At 40.5% G+C, this 21719-nt stretch overlaps 2 protein-coding genes across 7 annotated transcripts in view; one reads left to right on the forward strand and one right to left on the reverse strand.

Annotated features, from left to right (window-relative positions):
• LOC143710998 (MIF4G domain-containing protein B) overlaps nt 1–21719 on the forward strand; it is a 1123636-nt gene that overhangs the window by 789771 nt on the left and 312146 nt on the right. The window lies entirely within an intron of this gene.
• LOC143710977 (uncharacterized) overlaps nt 1–21719 on the reverse strand; it is a 223226-nt gene that overhangs the window by 17660 nt on the left and 183847 nt on the right. For 2 of the 4 annotated variants that reach the window (XM_077202259.1, XM_077202260.1), the window contains exon 2: nt 6911–7097. In XM_077202259.1, coding sequence (XP_077058374.1) covers nt 6911–6989 — 79 coding nt within the window. In that variant the 5' untranslated portion in view covers nt 6990–7097. Of the gene's footprint in view, nt 1–3741; nt 3906–6910; nt 7214–21719 lie in introns of those variants that run through there. The other 2 variants (XM_077202261.1, XR_013194714.1) reach the window with 2 other exon arrangements.

Genomic DNA, 21719 nt, shown 5'->3' on the forward strand with positions numbered 1-21719 from the left:
ATAAAGTTATATGAAATATAAACATTTAAATGGTGGCTGTCATAAAAACTTGCCAGATTTATTAAAACATGCATTAAATATTAAAGAACCTTCTCAATATTTCCTTCTCAAAATATCCTTCTCAGGTCCTTCTCATAAAATTAGCATATTGTGATAGTTCATTATTTTCCATAATGTAATGATAAAAAATTAAACTTGCATATTTTAGATTCATTGCACACTTTATTACAATATGCTAATTTTTTGAGACGGACCTGTATTTAGCAAAATGCTCCTCTCTAGAGTTAATTTTTATAGCTGACTAACGAGTTTATGGTCTCTGGGTATGTTTTTTCTGAGGTAAATGTGACTTTGCATGACATTGTTTACAAGCTGTTTCACTGACGTCTTTCCACGGTTGAAACACTTATTGAGCGACTCCATGGATTTCGATAAGTTCTACTCTATCTTTCAACACTTTCAGATGCTCATTAATGTTTATTTTTCGCTGTAACTGGTATTATTAAAGTGGAAGAGAAGATCATGTGCGCGCTGCTGCTTCTCTTGAGCTGAGCTGCGCCAGAGCGATCTCACGCCACAGCGCCAAAACGGTATTTAATGTTTTTGAATTCCGTAAGAAAATGGACGTAATTTGAAATCTGAGACTTTGTTTCATATCAATAGGAACAAAGCACAAAGATTATTGCGTTTTATTGGATGGGATGCGCGCTACAATGTTCCGTTAATTCATCAACTGACAACAGGATGACTATAGCCTAATCGATTTTTGGGATTTAAGAATCAATATTGGTTCGTAAATGAGAATCGATTAAAATCGAGAAATCGATATTTTTACCCAGCCCTATTGCTTAGTTATGTGTGTGTTCAAGAAAGCCAGAAAAGCGCAGATTCTGCGCAATACGCTGTATTTAAAATATCATGAAGACTAACGAATTGCGTATTTGTGCTAAATCCGCGCAGATTTGGCTTACACGAACTTCCCCAGCAAAGGGAGTAAACATAGAAACACGGCAAATTGCCTAGTGATTTGACAGCGTTACCCGCCAAAGTTAATTTTTACCCTTATTTGGCGGGTTGGAGGGTGTTAATTTCAATCCCTGAATGTTGCACTCCTGTCCTGTTTGTCATTGTGCACGAAACTTCACACCAATACATCATCAGAAATATTGCTGACTTGTGCGCGTCTCAAGCGCCCTCCTTATGTTCGTCCTAATGCCTGTTAGGTGTCCGTGGATTTGCCTATATTTGGCGAAAATGGAAGCGTCTTTAGACATGGAAAATCAATTTTATAATCGATTAAATTAACACTGTCAAATTATTTGTGGTCTATATAACCTGCATCAGAATGAGGTTTGCAATAGTGCGCCCGAAGGCACAGTTTGAAGACCCAGTCAGTGAAGTCACACTATGCAAAATTGTTTAAATTCATGCCTACGTAATCACAATGACCAATATTGTACTTTTTTTTTTACATTGAATCTTGGGGAAAAAAAATAGACCTACCTACCGACCCTTTTTTTTTTTGCTGTTACTGCAAAGCAAACTATTTTTAAGGATGGCCTAATATCAGGGAGAAAATTATAACTATACAACCGCCTACCACAGTATCGCATCAGGGAGTGCATTGTAGTCTCCCTAAGGAAAAATTAGATTCATTCATTACTATAGTAGAGGAAGAATTTTATAAACTCGTTAAGGCTCAGTACCAGGGCCATTGCTGTTGACTCTGTACGCTACCCTTGGGAGATATCATTAGGAAGCATGTCACTATTATGCTGATGATATGCAGCTCTATATTTTTTCACACCCTGACGAAACTTACCAATTTACAAAATTAACGGAATGCATAGCTGATATAAAAAAAACTGGATGACTAGCAACTTCCAACTATTAAATTCGGAAAAAAACAGATATTATAATTGTTGGACAAAACACTTCTTCACGTAACCTAAATCTACTGTCGAACACTTGATGGCTGCTCTGTCAAGCTTTCGTCGTAGGTTAGGGACCGACCTGGGTGTGCTCCTTGATACCAATCTTGCACTGCACACTTAATAAACAAACTACAGCTGGTCCAAAATGCAACAGCTAGGGTTCTTACCAGAACCAGGAAGTATAACCATATTAGCCAGGTTCTGTCAACACTGCATTTGCTCCCTATTAAACATCGAATACATTTTAAAATATTGCTGATCACAAAGCACTAAATGGTTTAGCTCCCCAGAACTTTAGCGAGCTCTTAACGCATTATAGTCCTTCACATCTATTGCAATCTCAAAATTCCGGTCTAGTTGATAATACCTAGAATATCAAAATCAACTGCAGGCGGTAGATCCTTTTCCTATTTTGCACCAAAACTTTGGAACAATCTTCCTAACATTGTCCGGGAAGCAGACACACTCTGTCAGTTCAAATCTAGACAAAAACATCTCTTTGACCTAGCATAAAGATAACACATTATAGACATCTATAATTAAATTTAGGCTGCATAGTTTAGGTCAGCCGGAACCGGGAGGTATCCGAGGATTACCGCAGTCCGCCGGATCCAGATCTGATGATGGACCAGCGCCTGGACACGGAGACAACGCAGTCCTGAAATGTCAACAAGTCCCTCCATTGTTTACTAAACTCAGCCGGATCCCGGCCGTATTCAGATCAGATGGTGGACCTGCACCTGGACCCATCCATGACCCTGAAGTCCCAGCCTCATCAGCCCTGTGAAGGCCTCATCAACACAACAGTCATCGGCCCTGATCCTCAAAAAACTCGTCTCCATACCGGCATGACGACTCCTACTTCCAACTGGATGGAACTGGAATAAAATTCTGAATGTTCTGATCCAATCTGACTTCTGACCTGTAATGCTGCCTGATCATGATTATACACTGTTCGTTCGTTGGCCAGAGGAGAACTGACCCCCCGACTGAGCCTGGATTCTCCCATGGTTTTTTTCTCCATTCTGTCACTGATGGAGTTTTGGTTCCATGCCACTGTTACCTTGGCTTTTGGCTTTCTTAGTTGGGGACATTTAATATTCAACAATATTATTGATCTTACTTAAGGTGGACGATGACGCAATTTTTTTTCTAGAAACAAACTTTGTTGTATTGTTTTATTGTTGTTTATTGTTTTATTGTTATTCAATCTGAATTGTAAAAAAGTGCTAGGCCTATAAATAAAGGTGACTTGACTTGAGAGAGAACCAGTTGGAGTCAGAGGATCTTTGGTGAATGGAAAGACAAGGCTACAGCCTGGCACAAACTTAGGAGTCCTTAGAAGACTTCTAACTCAGCATGATTTTTAAAGTGTGAAGATGTCACACCCTCAGGATTTGAGTGAGCCAATAAGTTCTAGCAGGGCATTTGTATGTAATTTGATTGGATTTGATTGTTTAAGAGAAGAACCTTTAAGGTTTTTATAAAACTAATGTGTCTCAGAGTTAGCTAAATGTAATGTAAATTAACAAATGGGGAATGAAGATTGTACATAGAGACCAAACATGCTACACGTGATTTAGGTTAACCATACCATGCAAGTTTGAAACATTAATCCAAAAGAGTTTAAAAGAGAGAATGGCTAGGCCAAACCCCATAAAAGGAAAATCATGAGATGGGAAAATTAGATGGGCCTACATGTATTTCTCAAGTTGTTATATAATATATAGCATTAAAAGGGCTTATTTGTCCTTCTCAACAAGAATTAAGTGAGTCACAACTTTCTGCAAATTCCGTCAGTTCCCACCTCGTTTCCTGGGACTTTAACATAACTACATTGGTGCCAAAACTCAGGAGGAAGGAGGGACATGCTGTCTAAGAGCACTTGCTGCTGATGGGGAGATCAGGCAGCACAAAGGGTGGGATGAATCGTGATGCCGTGCTCCTGGGTCAAGGAGGGGTGGCTGCCATCTGTGAGGGGACAGAGGAGTTGCCACCATTCAACAGAGGCCACAAGATATCAATTAGAATCAATTCTCGATTTTCAATTTGATTGAATTATATACTGATTTCAATTATTCTATTTTCACTGGCCCCACCAAAAAGAAATAAATGAATTAAAATAGTTATTGTTTTTTACCCATATATCCTTGTATTGTAATAAATAAGGTTATGACACCCCAAATTTTAGATACAAGTGAAACTTAATAATTCTCGATTCCAATTTTAATACCACAGCTAAAACTACTAGAAATTTCAAAGATTTAAAAAAAGTCATTAATAAAAAAAAGAACTAATAATTAAACTGCAAGCAATAACACAAATAAATACGCTAAATACAACATAAAGATATAATAAAAAAAATAATCCGTCCTTTCTAAGGTTTATCAAGTAGGTTTAACAGTTGTTCTTAGGTATAGAACTTGAATAAAGTAATCAAATGTAAAACAACACTGCATATAATCTTCAATGTTATCACTTTCCCAACATTTGTGTCATTATTCTTAAAAATGGGCTAAAAGCTGTAGGTTTAGCTTGAGTGACCTGGATGTGTGTGAGACTCTCTGCCTGAAATTGTGTCCCAGAACGGCATTAAATTATTTGTAAATATTTCTGGCTTGAAACAGCTGTAAAATTGACAGTACACTGTGCAGTTCTATGGATGTTTTGCCTTTCAGGCAGGCAAACTGTCCGCCACGATCTCATGAAAGTGCGTCTATGATACGCATTTTATGGTACGCACTCTGCAATAATAATTAATAAAGGCTGGTTTCTAAAGTACTTCTTCCTACCTCTATGTATTAATGTTCATGGGTAGCCTAAGTGGGTTCCATTCAGACCTTAACATTAAGTATTTTACAGTTATATATCAACAAGATTCAACAAGACATTTTCACCTGGCTATACCCAATGTTTAGATCTGTTTGGGTATTTATGCAAATTAGCACATATGTAATTAGATTATGAACCGGTTAACTATGTTAACAAACAATTTAAAAAAACTTGTAATGCATGTTTTGTTTGTCTTGATGTAAGTAATCAACTCAGTAATTTTCATGGTGATACCTAAAGGTTAAAATTTGTACCCTATTCACGTGAGAAAGAGAATGAAAAGGTGTATGAATAGGCTATATTTGGGTCTTTTTAGAAACTTTTCCCTAATGGGATTCTTTGGGGTTTTTTTTCCCTTACTCAGGACTAGTGGTCGACCGATATAACGCCAGGGTCGATATTTGGCTTTTTTTAAATATCGGCATCGGCCGATAAGTTTTTCTGATTGGCCGATGTGTTGGAAGCGGGACTTTTATTTTGACGGCGCTGTAGACTTTTATTTTGACGGGCGACGCTGAGAACACCAGCACCTGAGAAGAGAACGCAGCGCCTGAATCTGATCACACAGCGCTCACTCACATTCTCCGTCTCTCTGTCAGTCATATCTAATAGTTTGTTGGACAGAACCGGTGGCTACATAACTGGTAATCAAAGAAAGTAAATGGTATGTGAAAAAGTAATGCGTTTGCTTTTATATTATTTGTAACCGAAAAGCCAAACAATCAGGCTAAAATAAAACTTGTTCCTGCGAGTGACGGTCAGTCCGTGTGAAGTGAGTGAATGCGAACAGAAGATCAGCTTCACAGGAGACGTGATCGAAACACTTTAAATCCTTCATTTTAAAATATGCTGTGCTATATCCAGTGGCTCACTGTGTCATATTCATGTCGTTTTAACTCTGTGTGCTGTATGTAAAATTAGCGTTACCTTGTCAAAAGTCAAAGTAAAAAAAACATGATTATCAGTGCGCATGAAATTACCAGATTACTGAGTGCCCTGTTACAGTGTTTACTTCCTTTTTATTCACATACTCATATATTTTTAAACAATTACTTTATTTGTGAAAAATACTGTAATAGGATTGCAGATACAAGAAGTTGCCATCTAAAGTATAGGGCCTAAGCATGTTTATTTTAAATATTTATTAAATGTATCTAATTTATTAAGTACTGATTTATATAAATATAAAGTGTGTGTGTGTACAGTATATGTATATATATATATATATATATATAATGTATATATATTATATGTGTATATATATATATATATATATATATATATATATATATATATATATATATATATATATGTTTGATATATAGGCTAAATATAAATATCAGCCATCCTGCTCTCTAAGATATCGGAATCGGCCATCAAAAAATCCATATCGGTCGACCACTACTCAGGACATATCGAGGATACAAAATCAGTTGAGTTTGCATCTGTTGCAATTTGTTCAACCCTTTTTTCATAAAATTACTGGACTACTAGGTTCAACACTGTTGAAGAGATTCCAAAAAAGCAACGAGCACAAACAAAAATCTAAATCACTACTCTGTTCAGTTACAGAATAAGATATGACGTTGATTTAAGGCATTTTAGTGGTAATTAATTCCTTGTTTTTACATTAAGGAAGTTAATTTAATTTGGTAATTTGTTAACTTAATGCACCACAAGGGGTCATTTTATGCTTTTTCACTTTCAACTTTAGTCAGTCTTGTTGCTGTTTGAGCATAAAAAAGATCTGCAATGTTACAAGTCCACTTCAAAGGAAGATATTTTATTGAACAACCTTTTTCAAGAACTACAACGAACCAGTTTGGACTACAACACGATTTTTCCGGCTTTATTAAGTCATAATATTCCTCATTTAAATAATTCGCGGCCAAGGAATAAGCAAAAAAGGTGTCGCGACTTACTGTTAGGGTGAACATAGTTTATATAATCACGATTAAATGGTGTCTAACATTATTTAAATCTAAAATAAATTAATAATAAAATAAAAAAAACACTGAAAACGTTCTGTGAAATACGTGCTTGCATAATGAATGAAGGCTTGGAAAATATTCGTACACCCCCCGAACAAAACTTTGTAAAGGGGTATATGGGACCCCTTTAAAGATGAATAAAGAATCACCAACCTCCTTGTTTCTCGTTTTTTATCCTCCAGGGTTCTGGTTCACTCATGTCCTCGTCACTCTCCTCTTTAACAAACACCATCTTCAAAGCAGCAGATCTCAGTTCAGTTGATACTCCTCCAGATATTCCTGCTTGCTTCAAAACTTAGTCACGTTTATGATGATGAAAATATTACAGGCATTTATCGACCTGATTAAAAAAGATATCTTTCTATCTTTGAAACAGTTTTTATAACGTTACTACAACATAACAGAAGAGACCATGCTTAAAACTAATCTTCTTCCTCTGAGGTTTAATGGTGGTTGTAAACAAACGTATGGGCTTTACCGCCACCCACTGGACTGGAGTGTGAAGCGTGGAGGGGAAAGAAATTACTTGGCGCGTGGACAATGGATGTCCTGCACTGCATTTTTCCTTTACAAATATTTACACAAATAAATGAAAATGACTTAAAAAAATTATATAGCCTACACTCGCATTCGATTCGAGTTATATGTAGGCTTAAGTGAGGAGAATAAAAGAGAAACGAGAGCTCAAATTTATTCCAATCAAATATTTCAGGGAAAATCACAGAACGTTCCGTAATGGCTAAATATGTGTAATTTTTCATAATCATATACTACATTTTGCAGAATGACTGACGTTTCAACAAGTCAGCAAAATTGGGACACTTTTTTGTAAACTGTGTATTAAATACAAATACTCTATGATATTAAAGTTTTAAACAAATGCTCAAGGTCTGTATCTCCAACTATGGTTTTTGAAGGAATGAGAAATTTTCTGTGGTGGTAGCTTTAAACTCGAAACAACTGTTACGCATAAAATGTTAACATTAACTTGGATTTAGTTTTTTGTCTTTTATTCCTCTTGTGCAGAACTCACAATGTACACATTAAGGTTTTGTTGCAATTTAGTTGTAGTTGAGAATATTTATGTGCAGATTTATGTGTGTGCGGTCAAACTGTAAATACCAAACAATTCACAATTAGTATCCAGTAATGTTTACAACCAAATACATTACTCCAACATTATAATATCAGCTTTAGATAATAAACATTAAAGTATACGCTTATAAATCAAAGATATCCCCTACAATCAAATATCAACATATTAGCATGAAACATTATAACGTAGGTGATATAATACTGTCAATACTGTTTTCTAAAACAGACGTCGCTGTATTACAAACACATATTACACTTTGTTTGTTTAACAAATAAATGCAACACATATTGCATGAATTTTTCAATAGGCAATTTAAACTGTAAATGTCTAACCAAACATAATAAACAAACTAATAGCATTAGGCGTTTAAGCGTTAATCGCAAATAGCGATCTACATAGTGATTTTATCAATATACTTATAACAACAAAATGTTACTCACCACGCTGGGAATATAGTTTAGATTAAGGTTTTATCTGTTGTTGTTAATGAACATTAGAAAGTCTGCATATGAACATCAACATTGCTTTCTCACTCAGTTCGGTTCAGTTCAGTTTTTTGTTTTTACAGCGCCTCTTCCTAGGCGATCACATGACCCCCAGAATCAACGTCCTTAAAGGGGCAGCACCCTACACCCCGGCCCCAATGACCCAAACAGGTCATTCAAACAAAGTAAGGGTGATGTGTCAATTAAACTAATTCAACTGAGAAGACTGGCTTCCAGGAGGCAGATTTTGTGTCTGTGTTTTCACTTCCACAGTACGCACAAGTCCGTCTGCATCTGGATAGACTTGAGTAAGCTGACCTAGAGACCAGTGATTGCGTGGTGTGTTCTCATTCAGAATAAGCACAAGATCTCCTACTTAAAGATTTTTCTTTGGTTGCAGCCATTTTTGGCGTTGTTGCAGTGCAGGCAAGTATTCCTTGAACCATCTGCACCAGAAGACATCTGTCAGATATTGCACCTGGCGCCATCTGTGTCGGTAAAGATCTTGTTTAACGAAGGCTCCCGGAGGTAACGTTGGACCTGAACGAAGCAACAACAGATGATTTGGTGTGAGTGGTAGAGGATCTGATGGGTCATCTGATAGTTTAGTGATTGGTCTACCATTGACAAGAGACTCAACGCAGCAAAACAGTGTTGCCAAACCTTCATCATCTGGTGCCTGCTGTGAGAGGACAGTGTTAAGAATGGAACGAACAGTACGAATTTGCCTCTCCCAAACACCAATCATATGGGAGGCGGCAGGTGGATTGAAGATCCATTTTACATTGTGCTGTAGCAGGTAATCTGAAATCCTTTGTTGATTCCACTCACTGATGGCTTTCCGCAACTCTCGTAAACCACCGACGAAATTAGTCCCATTATTCGATCTTATTTCCATGGGTGGACCTCTCCTGGAGATAAATCGCTGTAAGGCATTGATAAACGAGTCAGTATCGAGGGAGTGTGCAACTTCCAAGTGGATAGCTCTTGTAGTGAGACATGTAAACAAACATCCGTACCTCTTGAGCTCACTGCGTGACCTCTTCAACAAGAATGGCCCGAAGTAGTCTCTGCCCACACGAGTGAATGGAGGCTCACCTGGTGTCACTCTAGAATCAGGTAAGTCCGCCATTTGCTGAGTTTGTGGCTTAGCTCTTAACTTGCGACACTGTAGAGATGACTTAAGAGTCCGGTTAATTACAGCACGTGCCTTTAGAATCCAGAAACGTTGACGAATTTCTGCAAAGAACTCGCTCTGGACCTGCATGACCCAGGCGAAGATGGTAGTGAGTGATAATCAGATGGGTGACGTGATGATTGTTAGGTAGGATTACTTGATGTTTTGCTTCAAAGGGAATTGGAGCATTTGTTAGTCTGCCTCCCACACGAAGGAGTTGGCTGTTTTCATCCTCAAAGGGTTTAAGCTTGAGAAGAGAACTGGGTTTTGCTTGAGAAGATCCGAAAGATGCAGTTTGTATGTAACTGAGAATGGCTAACTCTGCTTGTTGGAGCTCACTTACAGTGACAGGGTCGGATAGATGCACACTTGTTTTCTTGCGTAACAAAGCCTTGACACGCAACAGAATAGCAGTAGCCCTTTTCAATCGATGCCAACTGGAGTATCGTTCCAGTAGTCTGTCCACTGCATTTTTCATCACTTGGTTTGTTTGTATGCTAGCTGCATAGACCTCTTTGGCTCTTTTAATTTCTGCTTCCTCTGGCAAATCATTTATGATAGGTTGAGCAGGCCAATGTTCCTCCTCAAGTTGAAGAAAGTGCGGACCAGATACCCATCGCTCATCGACAAAATCTCTCCCATAGTCATTCCTCGAGAGACATCATCCGCAGGGTTAGAAGCAGAGTCAATGTGACTCCACTGACATGGTTCTGAACGCTCATGTATTTTTGAAATACGGTTGGCCACGAAAGTCTGGAAACGACAATGCTTGTTGTTGATGTACTGAAGTACGATGGTACTATCTGTCCAAAAGAAAGTCTTTTCGATTGGAATCTCCAAGTGGTGCTTGATATCCTGGTCCAGCTCCGTGGCAACTACAGCTGCAAGTAGCTCCAGAATTAGAAAGTATGCTAATTGGCTTAATTGGCGCAAGTCTGGCCTTTGACATCACCAGCCTGCAGGTGTCGCCAATCCTGATGTATGAAACAGCGCCGTAAGCCAGTTCCGAAGCATCGGAAAAGTGATGGAGCTGGGTCGCTAACAAGCAACTAGTAGATGTTGGTCTAAGACATCTCGGAATTTTCAGCGCAGACTGCAGTGGTAAGTCATTTAACCATCTGTGCCACTGTGCTCCTATGTCCACCGGTACCTCCTTATCCAAATCGACTTTCATACGGCACAACTCTTGAAACAATGCTTTTGCCCTGAGCACAAATGGACTTGCAAATCCTAAAGGATCATAGATGGAACTGGTAGTGCTCAATACTCCTCTCTTTGTTGCAGGTTTGTCCACTGCCTTGACATCGAATGTGAAGCAATCTCTTTCAACATCCCAAAGGACACCCAGTGTTCGTTCAAATGGCAAATCCTCCTGGTCAAGGTTGACCTCATGTAATGACTTTGCCCAATCATCAGCTGGTATTGATTTCATCACTTCCTTAGAATTGCTTAACCATTTGGTTAATCTAAAGCCTCCACATGTGAGTAGCTCACGGAGTTCGGAAGACAAAGTTTAATGGCGACCTCCACTGTTGGTCCCGACTTAAGACAATCGTCGACATAGAAATTTCGTTTCAATGTTTCCACGGTATCATTAGAGAAGTTTCCACGGTTGTCTTCAGCCCCTCGTTGCAAGGCAAAATTGGCAGCACTAGGACTCCAGACACCTCCAAAAAGGTGGTGCTTAGGTGGTTTGTCCGGGTCGTTATCCTCCCACCACAGGAAGCGAAGCACATCTCTTTCATCAGATGGCACTCGGACTTGATAAAACATGCTCTCGATGTTCGCATTCAGAGCAACTGGTTCTTGCCTAAACTTGAGAAGAACTCCTAGTAGCTTATTGGTGAGGTCTGGGCCTTGGAAAATATGATCATTCAACGAAGTACCCCTGTACCGTGCCGCACAATCGTAGACAATACGAACCTTCTCCAGCTTGTGCGGATGTAGCACCGGATGATGTGCCAGGTACCACACGCAACCATCGTCTCTGTTAATGTCAATGACCTCTTCTGCATATCCTTTCAGCAAAGAGTCTTTGATACCTTCTGTATACTTTTGATGCAAAATCGGGTCTTTCTTTAACCTCTTTCCTAGAAGGTCTAATCGATGTTTGGCCATTCCATAGTTATTGGGCAGTCGTGGTGGATGTTCTTTGAAAGGGATTGGTAGTGTATAATGACCTTCCTCTTTGACTGCTTGCTTGGTCCATAGATCCACAACTTGCTCATCGACTACTGACAGGGAGTCATTGTTCATGTGCACTGGATCATCCAGTTTCCAAAATCTTTCAACAGCTTGTTGTAGAGAGTGGTCAGCTTGAATGAAATTGGCAGGAATAGATGTTGAACCATCAGCTACTGGCCCATGAAGTGTCCAGCCTAGGCCAGTTAGAATCGCATAAGGTTCGCCTGACTCACCGCACCGTGTCTCACGAGGAGCAAGTATGTCTGGTTGGTCTAGACCTATCAGCAGGTGAACCTCATCAGCTAGATCAACGTCAAGTAAACTGATTTCATCTGCAATTTCCTTCAGGTGTGGCCACTGGAACACCTCATGCTGTGTGACAAAGTTGTCAAGACTTATGTTCAGGTGATCCCGACAGAGCACTCCTTTCATTTGGTAAGAGTTCCTTTGTTGAGCATCTTCAACTCGTAGGTCCACTGCTAAGGTGACTACGTTGAGATTTTTGGTTTCCATGGTGTTCAGTTTAATGTTCATTTTGCGTGACTCCAGTTTAAGAGCGTGAACTAACTTCTTAGAAGCAAAGGTCCCATTAGAGCCACTGTCAAGCAAAGCAAAGACATTCATAGAGAATCGGTTGTGTCTGTCTGAAACCACTACTGGCAAGATGGGAAGTGCAATCTTCTTTCGACTGGCTTCAATGCACTTTGCAATGCATGTGCTTGAATGGCTTGAGGCGGGTCAGCAGCTGGCTCCCTTCCAGTAGCTTGATTAGTAGATTGGCTTGTGTCATCATTGTTAGAAGCTACAATGGGGGAGTGCAGCCAACTGTTATGTTTTTTCCCACATCCAGGCACCTTGCATACCCAGCTACGAGTACAGACTGCGCTGCGATTACCTTTCATGAAATAATTCAGACAGAGTTGTTTTTGTTGAACAAAGGCAAAACGCTCTTGAACAGACAGAGCTCTAAAGGCTTGACACTGGTTCAGAAAGTGTCCATCAGCGCACTTTGGACACTTAAATCTTTATGTTGTCTTTGGTGTGGCGCATTCATTAGTAACTGACACTGTTGCAAATGTCTGCTTTTTCTTATTGAAAGTTCCCTTAGTACTTGGTTTAGAACTTGCTGGAGAATTTCGACTGGCAGGGCTAAGGAGATTCACAAAGATAGGATCTGCTCTCTTAGCAACTTCTGATTGAACAAGACTGACTATGTCATCTAACTTTGGCAAACAACCAGACTTGATGATCTCATAGTTTATTGTGAGCCATCTTTTCTTTATGTCTTCAGGCAGCTTTTCCACAATTTGTAGCAAAGTGCGTCCACCATTCAGCTCTTCCTCACACTTCATTGCCTTTAAAGTGTCTCGGCAGCTGCACAGAATGTCTGCGAAGCTTTGCAAATGCTTGTTGTCTTTAATATCTTTGTGATTAAGCACCTTGTCAACCCATGCTTGTGATATTGCATATGGATTGCCAAAACGTCTCTTCAGAATAGCCATGGCTTCAGCATAGCCCAGGCTAGAGTTGGGATTGTACAAGCAATGTGAGATAGCATCTCTAGCTTGTCCGACAGTGTACTGATGCAGTCGAGTGAGTTTCTCTTGATCTGGCACTGTCTCTTTATCAATCACAGAGGAGAACAATCTCATGAACTGCCAGTACTTTAAGGGTTCTCCATCGAACTTGATGATGTCAACTGGTGGTAGATGCATGGAATCGATGTGTGACTGATATTGTTGCCTTGACAGGTCTAGTAGTTTTTTCTGCTGAAAGTGAGGAACGCAAGTTAAGTGATGGGTTACCTGAGACAGGAGTGGAAAAGTCTTTATTTATTGTTGTTAGAAATTTTTGTTGTTGATCAGGAGTAACACTTGTTTCTGAATCTTGATCCATGTTGTCATTAATCTTCTTACCTCCTCGTGTTTGACTTTAATGTTACCCATAAAATGATAACATTAACTTGGATTTTGTTTTTTGTCTTTTATTCCTCTTGTGCAGAACTCACAATGTACACATTAAGGTTTTGTTGCAATTTAGTTGTAGTTGAGAATATTTATGTGCACATTTATGTGTGTGCGGTCAAACTGTAAATACCAAACAATTCACAATTAGTATCCAGTAATGTTTACAACCAAATACATTACTCCAGCATTATAATATCAGCTTTAGATAATAAACATTAAAGTATACGCTTATAAATCAAAGATATCCCCTACAATCAAATATCAACATATTAGCATGACACATTATAACGTAGGTGATATAATACTGTCAATACTGTTTTCTAAAACAGTCGCTGTATTACAAACACATATTAAACTTTGTTTGTTTAACAAATAAATGCAACACATATTGCATGAATATTTCAATAGGCAATTTAAACTGTAAATGTCTAACCAAACATAATAAACAAACTAATAGCATTAGGCGTTTAGGCGTTAATCGCAAATAGCGATCTACATAGTGATTTTATCAATATACTTATAACAACAAAATGTTACTCACCACGCTGGGAATATAGTTTAGATTAAGGTTTCATCTGTTCTTGTTATAGAACATTAGAAAATCTGCATATGAACATCAACATTGCTTTCTCACTCAGTTCGGTTCAGTTCAGTTTTTTTTTACAGCGCCTCTTCCTAGGCGATCACATGACCCCCAGAATCAACGTCCTTAAAGGGGCAGCACCCTACAACAACACAAAAAAAATGTACGACAAAGCCCTAAAACAGACAATTAATCAACATAATCGTCAAACCCCCAAAACGGACAATTAATTGCCAAAGTCCTAAAACAGACAATTAATCGGCATAATCGTCAAACCCCTAAAACGGACAATTAATCGTCAAACCCCTAAAACGGACAATTAATCGTCAAAGCCCTTAAACTGGCAATTAATCGCCATAAATAGTGATTAATACCTAAATAGTGTTTTAGACGGCTAGCTGTAGTCTCACGCTGAAGTCCCGTGGGAACTCAGTTGTAGCCGGAAAAAGGTAAATATCTCTCCTCAAGCCGTGTGTGCCCAAATGGAAGGATAAAAAAAGTTTACATTACCTCCACAGTGGTTTCACCCATCTTCGTCCATTTAATGGCTTTTTTCTTCAACCAGCCCCGCTGTGTTGTGTCTGTATAGTCATCCTTGTCAAAGTGTTTGCTGCATATGCGGTAATCTTTAGCGCGTAGTACTTGTATGGGAGTTTGCACATCAAGTTGAAGTACAACTAGCCACAACAGAATCTCAAGGTCATGGAAATGAACGACGATGAAAATGTAAGTTCTTGTATTTTCGCATTCTGTTGCCAGAATTAGGAAAGGCACAAACGCGAACCATTTATACTACCTTTCTATTGAACATTTTTACCGGCTACAACTGAGTTCCCACGGGACTTCAGCACGAGACTACAGCTATCCGTCTAAAGCAATATTTAGGTGAATTTAAACAAAGGCTAAGTTGCTAAACGCATCTTGTTCACATGTAAGAGCCCTATTCATGTTGGACAGACATTTTAATTGCATATTGTGTCTGTTAAGTGGCACAAAGACAATCTTTATGTATATGCCCCGTTAACTGCCGTTTTAGCTGAGTTGGAGCTCTGGGCATTTGCTGTAGCAGCACCGTGTTGCAAGCACCAATCCGGTTCGTTTTTTTTTTTCTATAGACAGTACTCACAAAGATATAACGAGCAAGATTAACTTAAAAATTGCCCTGAGTTTTCCTTTAAAGACTCTTATTTGAAAAAGTAATTTTGACTCCCATCAAGTCCACAACAGATGGAAAAAGTCAATCCTATATGTTCAGTGTTGCCACAGTTACTTTGAAAAGATAATCTGATTACTGATTACTCCTTTAAAAAGTAACTTAGTTACTTTACAGATTACTTGATTTTAAAAGTACCTAAGTTAGATTACAAGTAACTTTATTAGTTACATTCAGCAGCTGCCGACAAAACCCCCGTTGCCTCAACATAAAAATTACAACCGGTTTTGCCAACACTCACTTCATTGGAAGTACATTTTTAACAGTAACGTCAACAATGTATCTCCTGAGATTTTAAGTTGAACTGGTTCCTGAAAAAGTACATGTTTTTGTAAAAAATGAAATGATGACAGTCTTTCTTGAATTCACTTAACATAAATACTTGTTTTTTGTGTATAACACCACATGTAGGCTGATATCATGTCTACTTTTGTTACTTTGGCCTAATATTATGTTGTTATCACATGTTATGAGTGAAATAGTGAAGTGGGGCGAGTAAGCTAGTGGTTGTACCTCATTAACAGAAGCTTCTCAAACCTCTTGTCAGAAAGTCTATTTCTTCTAGGCGTGAGCACCAAACCTCCAAGACTGAAAAGCCACTCCACTGTAGCACTTGATGGGGTTGGAGTATTATACTTCAAGAAAATATTCTTTGTGTTTGAAAACTGATGCAGAATCTGAAGGTCATAGGCTGTCCACAGGTAGTCCATGACTTCATTTTCTGTAGAGTAGGTCTCCTCTGGCTCTGCCTCAAAAGTGAAAAAGTTCATCTCACCTTGGTTGGCAGATGTGGTGGGCACACTGGCAGGGCTCTGTGCTGCAGGAGCAGTTGTGCTGTGGCACTCTGCTGTCAGAAGCTCTTTTACTCGCTCCCTCTTACCTGTATCTCTCAGCCATCGGAGTTAGAATTTTGGGCAACTGACAGCTGCGAGATCTTTGTCCAGCACACCGGCAAAACGAGTCTGGATAGCCTGAAGTGTATTCCTACAAGGCCTTGTAACGAGTCAGCTCAGAGGGGAAATATTACATTTACATTACATTTACATTTAGTCATTTAGCAGACGCTTTTATCCAAAGCGACTTACATTTGAGGATTAAACCAAGCGAGTCATCATGGAGAGGCAAAAACAAAGCAAGAAGTGCTCAGAATACCAAGTTCAAACATTGCTCAGAGTAGCATAAACCAGACAAGCGAAGATTTCAAGAAAATGTTTTTTTTTTTTTTTTTTTTTTCTATGTTAAGTTCTCACGGAAGAGATGAGTTTTCAGTTGTCTTTTGAATGCTGTCAGGGATTCTGCATTCAGGACGAGGGTGGGGAGATCATTCCACCAGCATGGAACCGTGAATGAGAATGTTCTGGACAGTGATTTTGTGCCTCGCTGTGATGGCACCACGAGCCGTCGCTCCTTGGCCGATCGTAGGCTTCTGGTATTGATGTAGACCCGTAGGAGCGAGTGAAAGTAGGAGGGTGGAAAATCTGTAAGCAAGTGTCAGCGCCTTGAACTTGATTCGAGCAGCGAGTGGTAGCCAATGCAGGGAGATGAACAGCGGAGTGACGTGGGCTCTTTTTGGCTCGTTGAAGACAAGACGAGCAGCAGCATTCTGGATCATTTGTAAGGGTTTAGTTGCACATGATGGAAGACCAGCTAGAAGAGCATTGCAGTAATCAAGCCTAGAAATAACCAGGGCCTGGACAAGAAGTTGTGTTGCATGTTCAGTTAGGAAAGGCCTGATCTTCCTGATGTTGTGCATTGCAAACCTGCATGATCGAGCTGTCTTTGAAATGTGGTCTGTGAAGGTTAGGTGGTCATCAAAGATTACTCCAAGATTTCTGACTGACCTTGATGGGGTGATTGAGGATGAGTCTAGCTGGATAGTGAAGTCGTGCTGTAGAGACGGATTGGCAGGGAGGACGAGAAGCTCAGTCTTTGCCAGATTGAGCTGCAGGTGATGTTCCTTCATCCATGCCGAGATGTCCGCCAGACAGTTAGAGATACGTGCAGCTACTGTGGGATCGTCTGGTTGAAATGAGAGGTAGAGCTGGGTGTCATCAGTATAGCAGTGGTAGGAGAAACCATGTGCCTGTATGATGGGTCCCAGTGATGTGGTGTAAATGGAGAAGAGGAGGGGTCCAAGGACTGACCCCTGGGGAACCCCTGTGGTCAGTCGATGTGCTTTGGATATCTCGCCTCTCCATGCGACCCTGAATGACCTACCTGTGAGATAGGACTCAAACCAGTGGAGGGAAGTTCCAGTGATGCCCAGTGATGAGAGGGTGGACAGAAGGATCTGATGATTCACAGTGTCGAAGGCAGCAGACAGGTCTAGGAGAATGAGAACTGATGATTTGGAAGCAGCTTTAGCGATCCGCAGGGCTTCTGTGACTGAAAGTAATGCGGTCTCGGTCGAATGCCCTTTCTTGAAGCCAGATTGGTTAACATCCAGCTGGTTGTTCAGAGACAGGAAAGATGATACTTGGTTGAAAGCAACTCGTTCAAGTGTTTTTGCAATGAATGGTAGGAGAGAGACAGGTCTGTAATTCTCTAGAAGTGATGTGTTTAATGTTGGTTTTTTAAGCAGTGGGGTTACCCGAGCCTGCTTAAATGCTGTAGGAAAAATGCCAGTATGGAGGGATGAGTTGATGATATGTGTGAGTGCTGGTAGAAGTGTAGGAGAGATGGCTTGTAGAAGGTCTGAGGGGATGGGGTCTAGGGGCAGGTGGTAGGATGACTGGAGAGGAGAAGTTTAGATACTTCTTCCTCGGTTAGTGGAGAGGAGGAGAGAAGGTTATTGGCTGTGGGAGAGGTTGGCCTAGGTTCCTGTGTGTGTGGAGGAGAGAACTGACTGCTAATGGTTGTTTTTTGTTAGTGAAGAAGTTAGCAAAATCATCAGCAGTTAGCGAGGAGTAGGGTGGTGGTGGAGGTGGACAGAGGAGAGAGTTGAATGTCTTGAAAAGTGTTTGTGTGTTAGAGGCAGTGTTGATCTTGTTGTGGAAATATGAAGATTTTGCAGCGTGAACATCAGCAGAAAAGGAAGAGAGCAGAGATTGGTACATACTCAGGTCAGATGTATCTTTTGATTTGCGCCATTTTCTCTCCATTGCCCTGAGTTTAGTCCGGTGTTCACGAAGAACCTCAGATAACCAGGGGTTAGAGGGGGTAGCGCGTGCTGGCCTGGAGGAGAGAGATAGCAGAGGCAGATAGTGTCTAAAGAAGAAGTTAAAGTGGAGCATAAAGTATCCGTTGCGGTATTCACATCTAGAGATGAGAATTGTGAGGGTGAGGGAAGAGAAGATGACACAGCAGAGGAAAGACGGAAGGGAGAAAGTGAGCGCAGGTTTCGTCTGAAGGTAACTGGTAGAGGAGTTGGTGGAGTGTGGATAGTGAGTTGTAGATTGAAAGTAATGAGGAAATGATCTGAAACATGGAGAGGTTTCACCAAAATTTTGTCAGTGATGCAGTTGCGTGTGTAGACCAGGTCCAGTTGGTTGCCTGACTTGTGAGTACCTGTGGTGATGAGCCGTTTGAGATCGAATGAGGCTAGGAGAGAGATGAAATCTGTAGCATACGGCTTCTCTAGATGGATGTTGAAATCGCCAAAGACTACAAGTGGAGTGCCGTCCTCAGGGAAAGAGGACAGCAGCACATCCAGCTCCTCAACAAAGCTTCCCAGCTGACCTGGGGGGCGATAAATGACTACAATCTGGATCTTAAAGGGAGTTGTAAGTGTAATAGCATGATATTCAAATGAGTTGTTATTGCATAGAGAAGAGAGAGTTGAGTATTTCCAATTGTTAGAAATGAGAATACCAGTCCCCCCACCCCTACCAGACTGGCGAGGGGTGTGGGAGAAAGAGAAGTTGTTAGAGAGAGCAGCAGGGGTTTGCTGAGTCTTCTGGACGGATCCAGGTCTCAGTCAAGCCCAAGATATTAAGAGTTGAAAGAGATGCAAAGGCAGAAATGAAGTCAGCTTTATTGACTGCTGACTGACAATTCCATAGACCCATAGAAAGAGAGAGAGGTGTGTGTGTGGATGAGAGAACGGGACGCAGATTAGCAGTATTGCGCTGCCTTCTGTGCGAGATGAGAGTGCGTTGTCGAGAGACAACCGGAATGTATTGAAAGCACATGTTGATTAAGGGAAATAGAGTACAAGTAGGAAAGGAAAGGGAGAAGAAGATACTTAAGTGCTTAGATGGTGTCGTTGCTCGGTGGAGTCGCACAGGTAGAGTCGATGGTCTTTACCCGAGTCGGTCTTCACACGAGAAGGCTGAAACGCTTCCGCTGCCGCTTCCGCGACAGCGCGCACACTACATAGATATAATGCGCTCAAATTACTGAGTGACAGCTGTCTCGGACCAGCAATTAACACAGCACCCTCGAATAATCCGAAAATGTCAGAGATCGAAACTAGCTGTTGGCCAGTGACTCACTTAAGTGCTATGCAATTTAAACTGCAATAATATCCAGACACGGCTCTTATAAAAAGTAGCAACGCGTCTACTTAAAATACAGATTCGTGAGAAGGTAAAAAATTAAAATAACCACAGAATCGAAAATAGCCCTAGCTTGAGATAAATACTAAACTGAAACAACAGGAGAACTGGATATTAAGAAAAAATCTACTTGCGCGCTCTTGTCGACTCCACAGACTTGCCGCTGTCCTGGCCTTGTCCTGAATCTCCACGAGTTTATATCTGTTTACAGTGGCTGTCTCGGACCAGCAATTAACACAGCACCTTGTCGTATAAGAGACTTTGTTTTTCCAAGCAGTGAAGTCGAACCAAATACATACTGTGCACAAGTTTTATTAACTAAATCACGAACATAACTAAACTAAACAAACATACATACATGTATACATAAATAGGTGGTGAAAGTGACAGAATGAAACCAGAGGTAGGAAATGGAACTATGGAAAAGATCCATTTAACTATGAAATGAACCATCAATATTATCATTTTCAAAGCATCTTCTTAAATTGATACTTGCATTGCATGGCTTTGCAGTGGACACAATTCTTGAAGTTGTTGAAAATTGACGTCGTTGACGGTTCCGTGAGTGTCAAATGTTGAAGTTGCAATCATTGTCTTATCTATTGGATGAAAAAGATGATTAAATTGCATGGGTAGTTCGACTCTGTTCTGGTTGGAGGTTTTCTCTCTCACCATGAGCACATGACTGGTTGAGTCAAGGCCTGGCAGGCTGTGGTCATAGCCTGCAGGGGCCATGAGCCGTTTGGGGGAGGGGGTCTCAGACACCCACCCGAAGTAAGCAGCCCGGAGGTCCAGCAAAACAAGAGTTGATTTTTGCCCGTTCCGTGATGGTAAGGTTGCAGTTTTCTGGATTGAAGAAAAGGCAGTCTGTCTCCCTCTGGGAGCGTGAAAGCATGGCCGACGGTGCTCATGGCCTGCTGGGCCCGTGGGGCCCAGTAAAGTGGGGTTCTCCAGTATCAGCAGAAGCAGTGTTGCGGCCGGATGAGAAAAACTTTTCTCTCTCTTGCGCATTTGGCCACATTCCTTGACAGCAATAAAAGCAACTTATCTTATCGTATCCATGGTAGCCCAAAGGCCCCTCTTGCACCCACTAGGGGATGGGGCCACAGGTCCCAGAGTGAGTTTTAAAGATTATCTGTTAACAATAACAAATAATTGTATCTGATTGGTCTCAGTTGCTACAGCCTTATTATGTCATTGAATTACTTGCAAACCATGCCTAATGTGGAACAATATTATGGATTTAATTTTGGTTTAGGTTACTTACTGACATTTGTCTTTGTTTTAATCTTCTTTTGCAATGATAATGAATATTCTGTTACATGTTCATGAACAGTGTGATGCAATCAATTTTAACTAGCTTAAAAGATGGAACATACCTGCACTATGGCATCTGCAAGGTCTGGAGTCATCCTGGAGAGGGGGTCTTTCACAGCCAGGGTCTTCTACATCAGAACTTCAAGCGTGGGTAGTAAAGTCCCATAAGGACATTCGCCTTGTAAAATGCTGATCAAAGTACCCCAATCAAGTAGGGTAGATCTACATGATTTGGTCCTGTGCTGCTCCTATACACAGCCTTGCTCTCTGCATTTGAAGTTAAATATTTCTCCACATTTGTGGAAATGAGGTTGATGGTGTGTGAGGCACACCTGTGGTGTGGGAGAAGATACACCTGGCCATCACTTTCATCCTCATCTGAGAGGATTTCTGACAGATCTAAAAAACTGTCCTCATGCTGAAAACGTGACTTGTCGCATACGT

The sequence above is a fragment of the Siphateles boraxobius genome, unplaced genomic scaffold, assembly GCF_051911475.1.
Source record: "Siphateles boraxobius isolate OS27281-9 unplaced genomic scaffold, OSU_SipBor_1 49, whole genome shotgun sequence".
Classification (NCBI taxonomy): Eukaryota; Metazoa; Chordata; class Actinopteri; order Cypriniformes; family Leuciscidae; genus Siphateles; species Siphateles boraxobius.